This window comes from Bufo bufo, chromosome 5, assembly GCF_905171765.1.
Source record: "Bufo bufo chromosome 5, aBufBuf1.1, whole genome shotgun sequence".
NCBI classification, from domain to species: Eukaryota; Metazoa; Chordata; class Amphibia; order Anura; family Bufonidae; genus Bufo; species Bufo bufo.
The window spans coordinates 88,795,485-88,816,184 of NC_053393.1; the positions used below are offsets into that span (position 1 = coordinate 88,795,485).

The 20,700-nt window shown below is 45.8% G+C and overlaps 1 protein-coding gene across 2 annotated transcripts in view; it reads right to left on the minus strand.

Moving 5' to 3' along the window:
- Positions 1-20,700, minus strand: part of CPNE3 (copine 3) — an 83,878-nt gene that overhangs the window by 39,426 nt on the left and 23,752 nt on the right. For both annotated transcript variants that reach the window (XM_040431877.1, XM_040431878.1), the window contains exons 2-6: positions 13,675-13,817; positions 7,193-7,372; positions 6,435-6,509; positions 4,104-4,175; positions 302-385 (exon numbers count right to left, since the gene is read on the minus strand). In XM_040431877.1, coding sequence (XP_040287811.1) covers positions 302-385; positions 4,104-4,175; positions 6,435-6,509; positions 7,193-7,372; positions 13,675-13,809 — 546 coding nt within the window. In that variant the 5' untranslated portion in view covers positions 13,810-13,817. The remainder of the gene's footprint in view (positions 1-301; positions 386-4,103; positions 4,176-6,434; positions 6,510-7,192; positions 7,373-13,674; positions 13,818-20,700) is intronic.

A 20,700-nucleotide genomic window follows, 5' to 3' on the forward strand; every position in this document is an offset into this window, starting at 1 on the left:
GATACTCATAACACAGTTATGGACCATGATGCTCACATCTACATATTACATGCAGTATATACAGATGCATAGTTTTATTTTGTTAGGATCATGTCAACCACCGGGTATACTGATTGGTCTAGGACTTGGCATATACAGACTGGCAAGGATGGAGCTGTTGGACCCTCCATCAAAGTCTCGTGTATACCAAAGTAATGACTTCACAGGTTGGAAAAAATTTGAATTAAAATGCACCAACTACGTAGCATGCAATAGGATGGACTCATAGAGCTGCTTGTAGCTATAAGAGATTGATCATTACCTCTGTTCTGTGGGCCATCTGCCATCTTCCATCATCAGCTTGCCTGTAAAATTCCAAGTAAGGGTCCGATTTTCCAAAAAAATCCTGCAAAAAAAGGTGAAATGGTGAGTGATAATCAGCGTCGGACTGAAGCCCCTTGGGTCCACCAGAGAAAATGATTCTGAGGGCCCAACCACTGTATATACAGGCCCTGTTTATTAGCTGTCCATTATTGTCAGAGTTTTTATCAACCACTTATTTATTACTTCTAAATGACAGACCGCTGAAATCAACTCACCTGTTTCTATTGCATTCTGCCATTAGTATGGGCAGCATAAAGTAGATGACAGGTTCACTTTAAGTACCAAGCCATTTTTCACCTTCGTGTTAGTAATAACTTTGGAATGCTTTTACTTATCCAAACGATTCAGAGAATGTAATTTTATTTTTTTACGACGTTAGAAGGGTTAGGCTAGTTCCACACTAGAGGCAGGGGAGTTCCTGCATGCAGTACTTTTAGTCCAGCTGCCTCTCGCCGCGCTGCTGACGGAACTCTTCCCCCGCCCCCATTATAGTCAATGGGGACGGACCGGCGGTACGGGGGCACACGTGAACTAGCGGCAGGACGGATACGACAGGCTGTTCACCCGCCGGAACAGCCTGCCGGACTCCCCTGCCGCTAATGTGAAAGTACCCTTAGAAGCAATTTTTTTTAATTTTCAAAACAGACTTTAAAAAGGACCAATTCAGTTCTGAAGCCATTTTGAGCGCCTTAAAAAAGTGAAACCGCCCATAAATGACCCTATGTTAGAAACTAAACCCCTCAAGTCATTAAAAACTGATTTTACAAACTTTGTTAACCCTTTAGGTGTTCCACAAGAATTAAAAGGAAAATGGAGGTGAAATTCAAAATTTTGATTTATTTTTTTTGTGGATTTTTCATTTTTATCCATTTTTCCTATAAGAAAACATGTGTTAACAGCAAATCGAACCTCAATATTTATTACACCGATTCTGAAATTTACAACAACACCCCATATGTGATTGTAAACCTCTACATGGGCACACAGCAAGGTTCAGAAGGGGAGGAGCGCCATAAATACTTTTGCAGGGCGGATTTTTCTGGAATTGTTTTCGGGCACCATGTCACTTTTGAGGTACCCCTAGAAAGGAAACCCCAAAAAAAAGTAACCCCATTTTGGAAACTACACCCCTCAAGGAACTTATCGAGGGGTGCAGTTAGCACATTAACCAAAAAGTGTTTCATAGAATTTAGAAATGAAAAATTTTATTTTTACAGGAAAATGTCCCCAAAAGGGGTATTAGGAGAAAATGCACCCCACAATTTGTTACTCATTTTCTCCTGAATACAGCAACACCCTGAAGATCCAGGGTATCAATGTTTTGTGGATCCGACATTTGCGGACCACAAATCAACAACGGTCGTGTGCATGATCCCTTAGGTACAAGGAAAGCCTGGAGGCCTTTGTAAGGCATCTAGCTGCCATGGTAACCTTTGGGACACTGCCATCGCAGCGTGGTGGCCCGACAGGGGAGAGAAGGAGCTCCCTCCCTCTGTTAACCCCATAGATGATAATAATATTAATAATATTTATTTATATAGCCACACCATATTCCGCAGCACTTTAGATGCTGTGGTGGCTACTGACCGCGGCATCTAAGAGGTTAAACAGCCGGGATCGGTGCCAGCATCATTGCAGCACAGTGTCAAAAATTCCGTTCCACTGAGGGGGCTGCAGGGACACAGATGGCCGACAGGGGACCACAGATGGGACAATGGGGGCACAGGAGGGGGTTCAGAGCCATACCTTATTGCAGGCTCTGATCTGCACGGACACGATCTGTGGATATCAAAGCCTGCAAACAGCATTTACGCTCTGACGGCGGGACAAACATCACATGGCTGTCAATCACAATAGCTTCACCCTTGTCTGTAACGGGCAGTGGGTGTGGGACCACTGTACCAACTAACTGGTTTTGCTTTGGGTTAGTCCTAAGGGCATTATCCTGGCGGTCCCCTGGTTTTAACCCTTTAACCCCTATACAGGAATCTGGTGTTCACTCTAGGGGAGCCACCAGGCCACTACCTCTTGGAATAGTCCCAATGTAGTTGGTGGCTGACCCAAGGAGGTCAGAGAAACCAGTGTGAAGCACCGAGGCATCAGGCAATACTCATAGTCAGTTAACAGGCAGGGCAGGCAGCGGAGGGTCAGTAAAACAATCTGAGGTCAGGGCAGGCAGCGGAGGGTCAGTACAGTAGACAGGCAAAGGTCAGGAGAGGAAGCAGATTCTCAGAATCGATTAACAGGCAGAAGTTTGATACACAGGGAAACAAACATGATAGCACACTTTTACTGGTCAACTAGGAACCTAAGCTTTGGTACCCTCGAACTGGAGAAGGTACCCAAAATACCCAGGGACCTCCTACCATAGGCTGAGAAGAATTTGGGGGGTTATAAGTCAGGGAGCGCATGCGCGCTCTATGGCAGGGAAGGCCAAACAGAGAACTAAGACCTGCTGGATCATGATGAGACCCAAGGAAGGTGAGTAAGATGGTGCTCATGCCAGCCCAGAGGAGCGGGGCAGCAGTAGGCACGGGCTGCTGAACGAACAGGGTCATTAACTACTTGTGTTATTTGTGGGATTCCACCAACCACTTAATATAGATACTGTCATGTGCTTCTGTGGGTTTTCGTGACCACTAAACCACTGCCTTTCATGAAATTGCATGACTTCCCACATCGACAAATTGCAGCATGCATGTCACTCAATACTCTATGTAGCAGAAGTATAGTCCCAAGTGACCAACATAGTCTCAGTCCATGTCCTTGATAGACAAGTGGTATGGTCTCTTTAAGGACTTATTACAGTAGGAACAGCAGTAATGCTACCAGGAATAACAGCAGTAACTTCTCATGGGCTAAATGTAAAGGGGTTTTCCGGGAGTTAAATATTGGAACTCATCCTTACAATAGGTCATTAATACCTGATCAGCAGGTGTCTGACTTCCAGCAGCTGTTTGAAGGGGTGGCAGCACTCAGAAAACTGCCATGGAGTCTGCATAGTAAACCAAGCACAGTGCCATACATCTTATAGCAGTGGTACTTGGTATTGCATCTTAATTCCATTCACTTGAATGGGATAGGGCTGCACCCACATGACTGCTGTATGTGACGTCAAAGGCCAAGGAAGAGGCAATGGCACTTATCCAACAGCTGATCAGCAGATATTAATGACCAATCCTGAAGAAGGTCATCAATAATTAAATCCTGGAAAACCTCTGTCAGTTACAGGCACAGTACAACACTTAAACCTTTACTTCATACTCTCTAACACTTGGCTTGTCTTCAAGAACCACTTGACTTGATACTGTTCCTCTCCACCAGTCCATTCACTCCACCGAGCCTGAATGAACAGACTTCTCGATAGGCCTCAGATCAGCCAGTCTTTCATACCCTGGTCTCCTCAACCCACACAAACTCAACAATGGCTCCCAAACTGTAACAGTCTCTCTTCCACTGGTTTCTTTCTCAGACACAGCACAGGCATTCATATGCAGCAACGCTGTGGTACTTCCGGTCTCTCCCTTTGGCCCACCAACAGCATCATGATGGCTCCACTAGACCACGCTGCACCACTGAGGCCTCCCATCACTCTGTCTCAGTATGTAGCTCACCAGCGCTCTCTATTGGAAGGGCCTGACTGGGAGCAGGCTCCTCAGACATCTTACATGGTCTGGCTGCACACAGCTCCATCCCTCATCTCAGCTTGCATTGTGATTTATTATTGCTCAATCCAATACCTTTTTGTCCAGTTTTCTTGCTTCAACTTCAAACTGCACCACTCGGTTATCTTTTATTTCTTCTGCAAATATCTAGAAGAAAGTTATAGAATGTTATAGAGAGATATTACGGTAGCTTAAAATATAATTGGAAATCTACTTTAGTAGAAGTCATAGAGAGGGAAGCAAATATCCACAGCTACGACTCCATTGCGATCTGGTGGACCGGTCACGTTCATACATTATACAGATACCTATTATTTTCAATAGGTGCTGAAGGGTACATTCATACTTCATGGCTGCTTCACCTCATTTTAAACGGCTGTAAACCAAGAATCTTCTTTACAAAAAGCGATTTCCAATGTGGACAGCTCCTTAAAGGGGTTATCCCATCTTAGACAATGGGGGCATATCGCTAGGACATGCCCCTATTGTCTGATAGGTGCGGGTCCCACCTCTGGGACCCGCACCAACAAGGAGAACGGAGCCGGAGAGAGTTGTGGCTGGAGGACCCCGGGTTTCCCGGGGTCCATCCACCACCAGGCACAGCTCCCCGCCTCTCCCATTGAAGTGAATGGGAGAGCACTGTGCATGCGCGGCCACCGCTCCCATTCATTTCTATGGGGCCGATGGAAATAGCCGAGCCAGCGCTCGCCTATTTTCGGCGGCTCCATAGAAATGAATGGAGGGCGGCTGCGCATGCGCAGTGTGCGCCCTCCTCAAGTTTCTCAGCTCCGTTCTCCTTATAGGTGCCAGTCCCAGAGGCAGGACCCGCACCTATCAGACAATGGGGACATATCCTAGCGATATGCCCCCATTGTCTAAGATGGGATAACCCCTTTAAGGTTACTTTCACACTTGTGTTGTTTGATTCCGGCAGGCAGTTCAGTTGCCTGAACTGCCTGTCTGATCAGGGATACTATGCAAATGCACGTCATTTGCAGACTGATCAAGATCCTGATCAGTCTGACAAATGCATTGCAATACCGGATCCTTTTTTCCAGTGTCATCCGGAAAAACGGATCCGGTATTTATAATTTTTTACATTTTTAAAGGTCTGCGCATGCGCATACCTGGAAACCGGATCCGTTTTACCGGAACATTTGATACCGATTCGGCATTAATACATTTCAGCATGCTGCGGTATTTTCTCCGTCCAAAAACCGTACAGTGACTGAACTGAAGACATCCTGATGCATAACGAACGGATTGCTCTCCGTTCAGAATGCATTAGGATAAAACCGATTCGTTTTTTCCAGTATTGAGCCCCTAGGACAGAACTCAATACCGGAAAAGTTTAACGCAAGTGTGAAAGTACCCTTAATCATTTATATCGGAATTATTTATGTCAAGTTCTTAAGCCATAATGAGAAAAATGCACTTACTTTAGAGTTTACTTATAAATGGAAAATTATATATATATATATATATATATATATATATATATATATATATATATATATATATATATATATAAAAGAAAATCCGCAGCACTCCTTGAAGTAAAAAAATGTGCAATTTATTCACACATGTCACAAAAGACAACGTTTCGGTTCTCTCACAGAACCTTTCTCAAGTCAAGTCTTGACTTGAGAAAGGTTCTGTGAGAGAACCGAAACGTTGTCTTTTGTGACATGTGTGAATAAATTGCACATTTTTTTACTTTAAGGAGTGCTGCGGATTTTCTTTGTTATTTATCCTGTCCTGCATTGGGGGACTGCCGCGGGCACCCACATAACTACAGCTACATATGACGGAGTGCTGCCTGACCTTTTCTATGTATATGTATATATATATATATATATATATATATATATATATATATATAATGTATGTTTTAGAACCTGGCTAAACTTGCACCAAACAGTTAAAGAGTCTGTCAGCAGTCTTGCCCATTTAGGCAGAGGCCAGAGGAAGCATACCTTTTGTGGAGTTTTTGTTATTATATGAACATTTATTCTGCCAGATTCTGCTCCTGCAAGTGCCCAGTAGGAGGGATTTTATCATTCAGAACACAGGGAAGGGCTGTGAAACAGTTCAGTATAGAGAGCACTGCACAGTGAAACTCTACCTCTCAGTCATTTCAGGAGCAGAACCTGGCAAAATAAAACTTCATACTCACACTACTCCTGATGAGAAAAGTTCCACAAAAGGTATGCTTGTCCTGCTCTCTCCAGCCCCACCTAGTGCTGTCAGCAGTTTAGCATGGTTAAAACTGCGGACAGACTCCATTTAAATAAACTCAAATTCGGTTATAATGTAAGCCTTTGTTCAGGCTATCGTTAGCATAATCTATAATCACAAAAATACCCCAAACAACCCTTTATAGGCCAAATACAAAATTCCCTGTACCGTAATTGTTCCTTTTCCTGCTGGTCTTCCATTTTTTAATACAAGAGGTTTGGTTATTTTCTTACTGGAGACAATCTTGAGGGAAAAATAAATGTAAATTAGTTAATGTATTAAATTTATAATTTACATATTTTTCACAAAGACATAAAAAATCTTAATAATCACTGGTGAAAGCCTGCAAACAGTTCACTTCTTTAACAGTGGTTTTCACTGCGTTCAGCTTAAGCTTTCAAAAAATCTATGAATTGGGCCCTATTTCTCAAAAAGATGGCAAAAAAATTGTTCTTTTGGTATATTTTGGTACAGCTTTTATTATTGGCATCCCTAATAATAATAATACATACTGCTGTATACATATTAATTTATCCTGAAAGCCTATGGGCACGGTATGCCACTGTATATGTCTCTATATTCTTATCTGTAAACCTTGGTCACTATGATGACACTAAGGGCCCATTCACACGAATGTAAGCCACCCGTGCTGCAGACAACAAATTGTGGTCCGCAATGCACGGGCACTAGTAGTGCGAGTCCCGTATTGCAGCGTGGACCCATTAACTTGAATGGGTCCGCGATTCACAATATATGGCAAAAGATAGGACATGTCCTATCTTTTGCCGTGTGGAGGAATGGACCAAAAACCCACAGAAGCGCTTCCGATCCGTATCTTGAAGATTGATAGGGGATTCACGCGGCCGATGCCTGTATATTGCAGAACCGCCATCTGCGGACCCTTAGTATGAAAGAATGCTACTCACTTGTCCCAAAGTACATTCAAACTCTCCCAAGAAGTCATCATCATCCAGATCATATGTTTTATTATCAATATCATAAATCCCAAACTTCAGCTTCTGGACTATCTCAAAGTAGTAGTCAACCAAAAACCTCTTGCAGAATTTGGGGTTTAAATTATTCTGAATTCTTTCTGTGCGATCAATCTGCCAGAAAGAAGAGAAACACATCAGTAAGGAAATAATACATTATATTGTGCAATGCAATTACGTGGGATTAAATAAAATCTGTTAGCCGCTGCTGGGCTTTCCGTTGGGTTATACCTTTAGATACACAAAACAGTATTCAAACATATAATTGTGACAGATCCATTTACTTCCATGAGGCAAACTCATTGGGATCTTTGGGCTCCCGATGATCTGCTCTCCGTTCATGTCAGAAGAGCATGGTCGGGGACAGCTTGCCCAATAGAATGCACTACTATTGCATTGCAGCGTTATATGCCTGTGGCATCATCCTATTACACCCCGACTCTGGAAAGGTGTAGTGGGAGTACTAAGTTGGCAGGTCCGGGGTGCCTTCCCTAGACCCGCTGCTGCCATGAAAAACCATTGACACCTAATTTTGTCACACAGGAACGCAATGGGGGGAATGATAGCTCAGAGGCTGCAGTCGCATATGCCTTAAGCATCTGAAGGGTTAAGCAGCCAGTCTCTCAGTTATCTCTTGTAGGGTAAATACCTATGGGTTTAGGTATTTGTCAGGGTATATGACTGGCAGCGGTATGCCTTAGCAGGTACTCACAAAAACAGTACTGGGGACCCTTTCTCCATTGTTTATCTATACTGACACTGAAGAGGTTAACTGCTAGGGCTGACCACAATCCTGGCAGCGAGGCCAAAATATAGCTGCAAACTGCAGCCTGCTTCCCCACTGCTCCAACTGCAGCCTCCTCCCCCCACTGCTCCAACTGCAGCCTCCCCCCACTGCACCAACTGCAGCCTCCCCCCCACTGCACCAACTGCAGCCTCCTCCCCCCACTGCTCCAACTGCAGCCTCCTCCCCCCACTGCTCCAACTGCAGCCTCCCCCCACTGCACCAACTGCAGCCTCCCCCCCACTGCACCAACTGCAGCCTCCTCCCCATACTGCACCAACTGCAGCCTCCTCCCCATACTGCACCAACTGCAGCCTCCTCCCCATACTGCACCAACTGCAGCCTCCTCCCCATACTGCACCAACTGCAGCCTCCCCCCACTGCGCCAACTGCAGCCTCCCCCCCACTGCGCCAACTGCAGCCTCCCCCCCACTGCGCCAACTGCAGCCTCCCCCCCACTGCGCCAACTGCAGCCTCCCCCCCACCGCACCAACTGCAGCCTCCTCCCCATACTGCACCAACTGCAGCCTCCTCACCCCACTGCACCAACTGCAGCCTCCCCCCACTGCGCCAACTGCAGCCCCCCCCCACTGCACCAACTGCAGCCTCCTCTCCCCCACTGCACCAACTGCAGCCTCCCTCCACTGCACCAACTGCAGCCTCCTCTCCCCCACTGCACCAACTGCAGCCTCCTCTCCCCCACTGCACCAACTGCAGCCTCCTCTCCCCCACTGCACCAACTGCAGCCTCCTCCCCCCCACTGCACCAACTGCAGCCTCCTCCTCCCCCCCCCACTGCACCAACTGCCGCCTCCTCCCCCCACTGCACCAACTGCAGCCCCCCCCCCCCCCCCACTGCACCAACTGCCGCCTCCTCCCCCCACTGGTCCAACTGCAGCCTCTTCTCCCCCCCCCCACCGCTCCAACTGCAGCCTCCTCCCCCAACAACTCCAACTTTGGCCGCTTCTCCCCACCACTCCAACTGCAGCCTCCTCCCCCCCACTGCTCCAACTGCAGCCGCCTCCCCCCCACTGCTCCAACTGCAGCCGCCTCCCCCCCACTGCTCCAACTGTTAACAGCGAACTATGAGGGCAAAAAAATAAATAAAAAATAATCTTTCATTAATTGTAATCGAGGTAAAATGTACAATTAATCTTGATTTAGATTTTAGTCCTAATCCCCCAACCCTACATAACAGTAAGGTGCCTGATCTACCTTAGGGTTATATTACACGAGTAGATCATGCAGGCGATTGTCGGGTGGGAAGCGGTCCTTCCCGGCAATCGCCTGCTCGCTAGTGGAGGAGAGCACTGCTATTACATGCAGAGATCTCCACCTCAGTATTGAGACGAGCGATCGCTAATGCCATTGTTCGTCCCCATACTGAATCATTATTTGCCGGTGGCAGACTGTGATTGCACCGCGCGATCTGCCACCAGCAAACGAGGATTTTTAAACCTGTTGGCGATGATCTGAAAGATTATGTGCCCGTATAATATAAGCTTTAGCGTCTTTACGTAAGATTACAGGTAGCAGTTAAGCTGGTTAAAAGAATGCTCCAGGCAAAATGAATGCGCTGTGTTATGTGTAGTGTCATGACCTGCGTCACGCTCCACCCTCCCAGGCTCTGCGCCAAGAAGAACTCACACATTAATGTTGTGTGTGGCCATGGTGTCTAGCAGTAATGTAATAAGTCTGTGCTTAGCCCTGGCTGTGGAGAACTTCAGATGAAAAAGCAGAAACACTAATCTAGGAAGAACAATCTAATAAATGTATGAACAATGACACACCGAGGGCCACAGCAAAAAACTAAAAAAACACACAAACAAATAAGTTGTGTCCAATAGTGAATAAAGTGGTGGTCAAACACTTTACAAGTGATGGCCTGTCCCCATCTGATGATCAGCTGTTCTGTAGTGGATCCGGTGCTGGAACTCTGTTGGGAAGCGCACAGCTCCATATATTGTGCTGTGGACAGAGCTGGTTACTGCAGCACTGCTCCCTCTGAGTGAATGGTCAACAGTTCCATCCAAAACACCATGGATGGAGCTGTGTAGTTCGGGCACTGGAGCTACTGCAAAACAGCTGATTGGCGAGGATGCAGGGTGTGGGACCCCCATCAGATGGCCTGTCCTCAGAATAAGCTATCACTTGTAAAGTTTTGGACAACTCCTTTAATCATTGAAAATACTGCAAAGTGTTCATGTGACAATAGCTTAGCTTCAGCTTTCATGCATCCTCTCATGGATTTCTGATGCATTGGCCACAACACGTGGACTCCACCAAAGTGAGATTGATGGAGCCCATGAGTTAGGGCCAAATTAATTTTTATAAAGCACCATAGTCTGCAGCTGCATCTGGCCATCCATTTACCCCTCTGTCGTCACTTTTGACAAAATGTAGCATTACATGCCAGCCATATGCCCTAATGGACATTACAAGAATAAACATATGGACAGTATAACTGGGTACTGGCATCTGGCGTTTTCAATAGCCATGTTGTCTGGTGTCCATCCAGACATCACAAAATCAAAATAAGGCCTCTTTCACACTTGCGTTGTCCGGATCCGGCGTGTACTCCACTTGCCGGAGGTGCCCGCCGGATCCGTAACACCGCAAGTGAACTGAAAGCATTTGAAGACTGATCCATCTTCAAAATGCGTTCAGTGTTACTATGGCACCCAGGACGCTATTAAAGTCCTGGCTGCCATAGTAGTAGTGGGGAGCGGGGGAGCAGTATATTTACCGTCCGTGCGGCTCCCGGGGCGCTCCAGAATGACGTCAGAGCGCCCCATGCGCATGGATGACGTGATCCATGCGATCACGTCATCCATGCGCGTGGGGCGCCCTGACGTCACTCTGAAGCGCCCCGGGAGCCGCACGGACGGTAAGTATACTGCTCCCCCGCTCCCCACTACACTTTACCATGGCAAACAGGACTTTAGCGTCCTGGCAGCCATGGTAACCATTCAGAAAAAGCTAATCGCCGAAACGACGTTTAGCTTAAGGCCGGATCCGGATCAATGCCTTTCAATGGGCATTAATTCCGGATCTGGCCTCGCGGCAAGTGTTCAGGATTTTTGGCCGGAGCAAAAAGCGCAGCATGCTGCGGTATTTTCTCCGGCCAAAAAACGTTCCGGTCCTGAACTGAAGGCATCCTGATGCATCCTGAACGGATTTCTCTCCATTCAGAATGCATTGGGATAATCCTGATCAGGATTTTTCCGGCATAGAGCCCCGACGACGGAACTCTATGCCGGAAAAGAACAACGCAAGTATGAAAGAGCCCTTAGAGAAAGAGTTCGCCTGTTACCAAAATAAATGCTTTTATTTAGGGCCGCTCACATTTAGTCAACAATCGTAAAACTTGTTATGGGCCCTCTGCCCCACCCAGTTTCCACTACATGTACGTTAAACATTCCTAGGCAATATAGAACACAACGCGTGATGACCCAGATTTATAAATAAGAGTTTTTTTTAGTGGGGAAAACTTTAAAGGGATTCCGTCACCTCTTTTTACCTTATAGAGATGCGGACATGCACGGCGCGATCGCCGCTAGCATGTCCGCAATATACTTGTCCCATATCTCTGTGTGGTTTTATTTAGGGGAAAAAATGATTTTATATATATGTAAATCAGCCTGGTAAGAAGCCCAAGGGGCTGCACTAACCGTTCTGGAGCCCAGCCACCCCCCTGTGAAGGAGCCCAGCACTGCCTGTATCCAGCAATCTCCTCCTTGCTCACAAAGTCAGATCGCCGTAATCTCGCGCATGCGCAGTTCCTTCCCTGAGGCTGATGCCAGCACAGGGAAGGAACACTATGCCGGCACTGCGCATGCGCGAGATTACGGCAATCTGACTTCATGAGCAAGGAGGAGATTCCTGGATACAGGCGATGCTGGGCTCCTTTATGGGGGGGGGGGGGTGACTGGGTTCCAGAACGGTTAGTGCAGCCCCTTGGGCTCCTTACCAGGCTGGATTACATATATATAAAATCATTTTTTACACTCAATAAAACCACTCAGAGATATGGGACAGGTATATTGCGGACATGCTAGCGGCGATCTAGCCGTGCATGTCCGCATCTCTATAAGGTAAAAAGAGGTGACAGAATCCCTTTAATTAAAAAAAAAGTAATATTAAAAATAAAAAAAAAGTTTCCCTCCTCATCCACTATATCTGACCTATATGTTGGAAAAAGTGGAACACGTGCTTCATAAATGATACACTAATTCTGTAAGTTTGTTAATTCATTCTTAACACCATATTTATGAATGCATATGCACAAGACAACTGGCATAAAAACACCCACACAGCTCTATGTCTGCAGCTTTCATCATACAGTGTATTATAAAACTATCTGGCTAAAGCCACCACTAGCTCAGTGCATAGGAATTTCTACAGTTACCATTGTCTACAATGGAGGCTGTAAAATCTCTTTGCACCGAGCTCCCCATAGAGGTAAGAAAATGCAAGGTTTTCATGCTGGGAACAGAAGAAGGAATTCAGCACCGCCCCGTACCCCTTGATTTGGGTGCCATAAGCGTTTCTTGGTCTACAAATAGTTAAATGCCAGCTCTTAGTAATAGTTGCCGGGTAGTGGACTGGTCCCATTTCCCCTGGCTAGTGAGTCTGCTAATAAGCAAGCCAGAGTGAACACCTGATTTTGGTGTGGGCTGCTGCAAATTAGGCTAAGAAAGAATCATTCTTCAGGAGTCACCATTCCCGTCAGTGAGGAAAGTAGCATTGAATTATTGCAGAAGGGTGAGGACCGCTTAAAGGCCGTGTTAGACGCACGCATAAAGATAACGCACGCATATGGCTTTAGACTTTACTGCCTGTGGTTTAGGTTATATTGCTTTTGGAACCTGCCACACTACAGAGACGGACAGTCATCCGATCTAGGACTGCACTCTGTAGTTGGACATTGCATTGAAACATTGAGGAGTGGCACTCTGTTGGTCAATTGGGAGGATTGCTAGTGTCTATGGAGAGAGACTTAGGGAGGACCACCATTTTAATACTCACCTCCTATGCACAGTCTTTGGGGAAAATTCTAGTTTGTGAAGTACTTGAGAACTGTGACTTTCTTGTGTGTGTGTGTACTAAACCCCCCATTATACATTCAGCAAAGGAGAGATTTTATTGATAACCAAGACGGCTTGGTCATTGGTCACCCTACCCAATCCAAGTTGTTCTTCCAAGTTCTCCTGCCTTGCACCCCGCTGCTCACCTAACATTAAGGCCACCCCAGACACCACCAGGCAGGAGACCTTGAAAGTCCAGGGTCAGCCCCAAGGATAAGAAGCGTTGCTCCCCTTCACTTTGCTGCACATACAGCCTGGGAGAGTGCTGGAGCAGGGAATAGCCACTGTGAGGACTATGACCACCCTTATTGTCTTCACCTCCACTCCCATCCTCCCCTGCAGGCTGGTGCACTGCAGACATATTTAACCATTAGTGATTTTTATTTGCCACACTGCTACTGTTTACTCCAGCCAGTGTATTCCCTATGCATCTACTACTGACTTGAAGACTTTTGATATTACCAGGCGTGCAGACTCAATGCCCTAAAAAGGTTCAAAAATATAAAAAACACTTAATATAAAATATTTTATGTAATAATGGATTACCTCAAACCACTGCTGCTGACCACTTGTGTTCATGAGGAAGACACATAATGGATCTGATTTGGACCCAACATCTTTATCTAGTAGATTGTCACAGGAAACGCTTAGTTCCACTTTAGTTACACATTGTGCTGCCATTTGCAATTCTGAAACAATAGAGAAGATGGTTAGAAAGGAATATCCATCCATGATGCATGACTGATTACAGAGGAGGAATAGAGCCAAGCGCTTTAAATCTTCAGAACAGAGTACACTAAAGCACATAATACAGTTAATATCGTTAGATTTATGTCTATACCACCCTACAAGTTTAGACATGATTTACTGTGTACTCCATTTCTTCACATTCTGTGGTTCTGTACCAGGCTGGGCCAGAAGATTTTGGGACCGAGTTGCCTGATTTATAAATAGTTTTGCAGGAACCATTGTGGCAGCTGGTGTTTTATCAGTCCTCATCCAAGGTCAGAAAACTATGGCCTACATTTGAGAAGTTTGGCCTAACCCTACATCTACACTTAAGACATACTCCTCAGGTACAAGAGCCCAAGTGCAACCTCAACCTCCTATAGATATGTCACCACCTATAAGTCAAGAAAGGAAGTCATTTTTCATTATGTAAATTCCACTTCTCTGCCAGGTTTACACTGATAGATCACCACTAAGCTCCAATATATATTGTAAGTGTAAGGGGCACTAACATCAAAATAGTTTTCCAGTAGGATAGGTCATCAGTATCAGATTGGTGGGGGTCATACTCCCAGCACCCCCATCAATCAGCCGTCTTCATGCCAAGTCACTTCGGATGACCGATGTGGCCTCTTCCTAGGTCAGTGATGTCACATTCACCAGTCACATGGCCTGTGTCCAGCTCAGTCCTTTTCATATGAATGGCCCTGGGCTGCAATACCAAGCACACACTATACAATGTATGGCGCTGTGGTATTCTTCCAAGAGGCTGATCGGTGGCCATGCCGGGTGTCAGATCCCCACCGACTGGGTACTGTTGACCTAACCATGACGATAGGTCATCAATATTCTACTCACGGAAAACCCTTTTAATAACCACTTAAATACTACAGGGGTTTACAGACAAAATTTGCATATACTCCAGAATGTTATGAAGAGTGATCAGATGAATTGCATAGTCCTTCTTTGCCATGAAAATTAACTTAATCCCAAAAAAAACTTTCCACTGCATTTCATTGCTGTCATTAAAGGACCTGCTGAGGTCATTTCAGTAATCGTCTTGTTAACTCAGGTGAGAATGTTGACGAGCACAAGGCTGGAGATCATTATGTCAGGCTGATTGGGTTAAAATGGCAGACTTGACATGTTAAAAGGAGGGTGATGCTTGAAATCATTGTTCTTCCATTGTTAACCATTATGACCTGCAAAGAAACGCGTGCAGCCATCATTGCGTTGCATAAAAATGGCTTCACAGGCAAGGATATTGTGGCTACTAAGATTGCACCTCAATCAACAATTTATAGGATCATCAAGAACTTCAAGGAAAGAGGTTCAATTCTTGTTAAGAAGGCTTCAGGGCATCCAAGAAAGTCCAGCAAGCACCAGGATCGTCTCCTAAAGAGGATTCAGCTGCGGGATCGGAGAGCCACCAGTGCAGAGCTTGCTCAGGAATGGCAGCAGGCAGGTGTGAGCGCATCTGCACGCACAGTGAGGCGAAGACTTTTGGAAGATGGCCTGGTGTCAAGAAGGGCAGCAAAGAAGCCACTTCTCTCCAAAAAAAAAAAATCAGGGACAGATTCATCTTCTGCAGAAAGTATGGTGAATGGACCTCTGAGGACTGGGGCAAAGTCATATTCTCCGATGAAGCCTCTTTCCGATTGTTTGGGGCATCTGGAAAAAGGCTTGTCCGGAGAAGAAAAGGTGAGCGCTACCATCAGTCCTGTGTCATGCCAACAGTAAAGCATCCTGAGACCATTCATGTGTGGGGTTGCTTCTCATCCAAGGGAGTGGGCTCACTCACAATTTTGCCCAAAAACACAGCCATGAATAAAGAATGGTACCAAAACACCCTCCAACAGCAACTTCTTCCAACAATCCAACAACAGTTTGGTGAAGAACAATGCATTTTCCAGCACGATGGAGCACCGTGCCATAAGGCAAAAGTGATAACTAAGTGGCTCGGGGACCAAAACGTTGACATTTTGGGTCCATGGCCTGGAAACTCCCCAGATCTTAATCCCATTGAGAACTTGTGGTCAATCCTCAAGAGGCGGGTGGACAAACAAAAACCCACTAAGGCTACTTTCACACCTGCGTTCAGGTGTCCGCTCGTGAGCTCCGTTTGAAGGAGCTCACGAGCGGTCCCGAACGCAGCCGTCCAGCCCTGATGCATTCTCAATGGAGGCGGATCCACTGAGAATGCATCCGCCTGCCAGCGCTCAGCCTCCGCTCCGCTCAGTGAGCAGACACCTGAACGCTGCTTGCAGCGTTCGGGTGCCCGCCTGGCCGTGCGGAGGCGAACGGATCCGTCCAGACTTATAATGGAAGTCAATGGGGACGGATCCGTTTGAAGATGACACAGTATGGCTCAATTTTCAAACGGATCCGTCCCCCATTGACTTTCAATGTAAAGTCAAAACGGATCCGTATGCATCATCATGACCATCATCATGACCAACGGATCCGTTCTGAACAGATGCAAGCGTTTGCATTATAGGAGCGGATCCGTCTGTGCAGATACCAGACGGATCCGCTCCTAACGCAAGTGTGAAAGTAGCCTAATTCTGACAAACCCCAAGAAGGGATTATGAAAGAATGGGTTGCTATCAGTCAGGAATTGGCCCAGAAGTTGATTGAGAGCATGCCCAGTCGAATTGCAGAGGTCCTGAAAAAGAAGGGCCAACACTGCAAATACTGACTCTTTGCATAAATGTCATGTAATTGTCGATAAAAGCCTTTGAAACGTATAAAGTGCGTGTAATTATATTTCACTACATCACAGAAACAACTGAAACAAAGATCTAAAAGCTGTTTAGCAGCAAACTTTGTGAAAACTAATATTTGTGTCATTCTCAAAACTTTTGGCCACGACTGTACATCAATTAAGCGGATCAAAGCATTAGACTAGATTATAGACTTTCTGTTGTGACTTTTCAGGAGAAATCACTGTTTAGCATTTTCACCTTGGACCCTTATATAGGTATTATATTGAAGTTTACTGTATTTGGTTGTCAAGTAGGCTGAACTAGATAGGCTTCTGCAACCCTACAAATCTGATCTATTTACACGGACTAATGATCGGAGCAATTATCAGGAACGTTCCTAGTAACATGCTGCTGATCACTCAATGACTGAACACTAGTCCATCGGCGGAAAGCATTGTTGATGCAGACACCAAAATCATGATTTCTGGGAAGTGGTAGTGCTGTGTATACAGGGGTCTACTGCCCAGAAACAATGGGGTCATTTATCAAACTGGTGTAACGTGGAACTGGCTGAGTTGCCCATAGCAACCAATCAGATTCCACCTTTCATTTTTCACAGCTATTTTGGGAACTGAATGGTGAAGTCTGATTGGTTGCTAGGGGCAACTAAGCCAGTTCTACTTTACACCAGATTGATAAATCTCCCCCAATGAACCTCTATGGGCACAGGCAATCGCAGCAGCAATGGCTCGTCCCAATACAGATGAGATAGCTGCTGCATATAAATGCACCTCTCACCTCCACTAACGTTAAGGCATTTATCGGAAATTAACATTCAAGATAAACGCCTGTTGAGTCGGCCGTGTAAAGGGGCCTTTCCTGTTACATCTGCTTTATGGGAAGGAGATGTGTCAGATGGGGGAGAGGCGGGTGGCCTTCCTGCAAATCATTTACCAGAGACTATAGCAAGAATGGTAATTGTATCATCTGATGTAGGCCTAATCACCAGATTCAATCAACCATGTGTTAATAAGTAACAGGTACTTAGTAAACGCAGGGCCTCACAGTCCATGATCTCACAAATACTTTCACAAATGACATACAATGTGAACACTTGCTTTCTATGGATCGTTATCGTCATCTTTATTCTGCGGATTCCACATCTCCTTAGGCTGGGTTCACACCTGAGCGTTTTACAGCGCGTTCCTACGCGCTGTAAAACGCTCAACAGGCAAGAACCAATGCTTCCCTATGGGCATGGTTCTCACCTGAGCGTTTTACAGCGCGTACGAACGCGCTGTAACACGCCCTACGCCACAAGAAGTACAGGAGCTTCTTTGGGGCGTAGTGTCGCGCGTTCCCGTACATAGACTTCCGGGAACGCGCGACAATGGGCGTTCGCATACTTCCAAAGCCGCGTATGTGAGACCCCCGGAGAATCGCGCATACAGAGCGCTCAGGTCAGTACGCTCAGGTCTGAACCGGCTGTCAGTGGTATTGCAGCTCAGCCCCATTCACTTCAGCTGAGCCTAGCTACAGTACATGGACAGCTGTTTTCTGGGGTGGGGGGGGAGCAGCCATGTTTTTTCAAGCCTCTGCAGCTCATTGTAATGAGAATGGTCCATGCTCACCTGCATCCTCCTGCGGAATGCCTTTAATATGGCAGATTAATCTGTTCACTGGGGAAGGGCTCATTTCCTACATTGACCTCTGAAGGAGAAACTAGTATTACATGTAGCCATTCAGATGAATGACCATCCATGTAATGCATGGACAACCCAAGCCCACTAGAGCCATTGTCACCTAGCAGTCCTCCATCCTGGAGTCCATATAGACAGGGGTTATCTTGATGAAACACACCTTTTGAAAGCTATAACATTCTATATCCTCCGTGTTCATTTGGTGCTTACATTTCTGCAGGCTGATATACAAAGTACCCGGCATCAAAAGGGTCCATTCACACGTCCGTTATAACACTCCGTTTCGATTTAAATCGGAACGTTTTTTCGGATCCATTAATTTCAATTGCCTCTGCAAAAATGCGGACACCAATCATAGTGCTGTCCGAATCACGGAATCTGTTCCGTTTTCCTATTTTCGAGTATGCGGATCCTGCAAAAAAATTAAGCTTGTCCTACTTTCTGTCCGTTTTTCGGGTCAGTTGTCTCACTCAAGTCAATGGATCCGCATAAATGCGGATGACATGCACAAAACCATCCGAATGTCATCCGATTTTGCGGATCCGTTGACAGGAAAATGGATGGAAAAAAACCACCCAAAAAACGGAATAACGAAAACACGGAACGGATTCGGAAGCACTTTAATAAAAAACGGAAGGTTGTACTGAAAAACGGATCCGCAAAAAAAAGGAACATTTAGGCTCCATTCACACGTCCGCAAATGGGTCCGCATCCGTTCCGAAATTTTGCGGAACGGGTGTGGACCCATTCATTTTTTTATGGGAATGGAATGGATGCGGACAGCGCACAGTGTGCTGTCAGCATATGCATTTGCGGAGAACGGCCCCGATCTTCAGGTCCGCAAGAGATAGAACATGTCCTATTCTTGTCCGCAGCTTGCGGACAAGAATAGGCATTTCTATAGGGGGTGCAGGGCGGGTGTGTTGCGGATCCGCAATATGCGGGTCCGCAACACACCACGGACGTGTGAATGGAGCCTTAGGCCTCATGCACACGACCGTATTTTGTTTCCGTGTCCTATCCGTTTTTTTTGCGGATAGGATGTGGACCCATTCATTTCAATGGGTTTGCAAAAAACGCGGACAGCACACCGTGTGCTGTCCGCATCAGTATGTCCGTTCCGTTGCTCCGCAAAAAAAAATAGTGCATGCCCTATTTTTTTTCTAGTTTGCGGACAAGGATAGGCATTATTACAAAAGATCCGCAAAAAAAAACGGATCCGCAAAAAACATACGGTCGTGTGCATGAGGCCTTATCTGGAAAGGTAAAAATACTGACGTGTGAATGGAGCCTGAGCAGCAGTCATGTTTTCTGCAGCTTCATTATTCAAGCTATTAAGCTGGCATGGCTCTTGCGTTACATCTTTCCACCACACCCTGTATATTGCTGGCTCACTTCAATGCCGGGTGATTTACTTCCGTCATGTGTAAATCATTCCAGCACTGTATTCATCCATTACCGTGTCTGTAATTAACACAATCTGAACATCATCATCTCCACAGCTTTCATCTGGCAAGGCAGAGAGGAGGATGGGAGACTTTATTCATTTGTATGTATTGGAGCCAGATCCTCGTGCAGTAAGAAAAGTAACAAGACAAGCACAGTAAAGTGCATGCACCCCATACTGCACAAGAACCATAAGGGTCTCCACTATAGACCCATAGGCACCATGTGTGGCCTCTCTGTATGCTGCTGCCCATGACAGCGGTGGTACCGTTCCCCTCCACTTGGATTATACTCACTTTCAGAACTTTCTAAATGTTTACACAGGGGAGTTTAGGAGTTAAAGGGGTTGTCCCACAAAAAAATATTCTACAGTTTTCAAACCAGCACCTGGAGCTGAATACTTTTTTAATTGCATGTAATTAAACATTTAGCATAGCCACTGAGTTATTCAATAAAATGTATCTGTATAGCGCCACCTGCTGTTTGCTTTTTTCTTATTTCTTTGACCTGCTCACTCAGAAGGCCGCACATGCTCAGTTTCATCCTTCAACTGCCTCCTGGGCTGTCATAGGGAGAGCTGAGACACGCCTCCTTAACTGCAGCAGAAAGGACACTCCCCGTGAGCTGTCAGCTTGATGTAACTCTAGCAGAGGAGGTACAGGGCTGGTTCTAGCTTTGTTAGAAAGAGACTGTCATGTACAATATGATGTCTTTTTTTTTACATTAGTCATAGGATAACCCCTTTAATCAGTATTTCTGTAATAGCTCTGCAGTGTAGAATGGCTTAGGTGCTCATATAGATATCCATTGTCCATGGTGGCCTAGAGTAGTTATGGTCCAATATGCCTGGATGTCTAGGGCAGGTTTTGTGGCTAACATTTGATATTATATCAATATATTAGATGTGGAAAGATGGTCCTACAAAAAATATTCAGAATTTTTCAAACTAGCACCTGGATCTCAATACTTTTATTCAATAAAATCTGTATAGC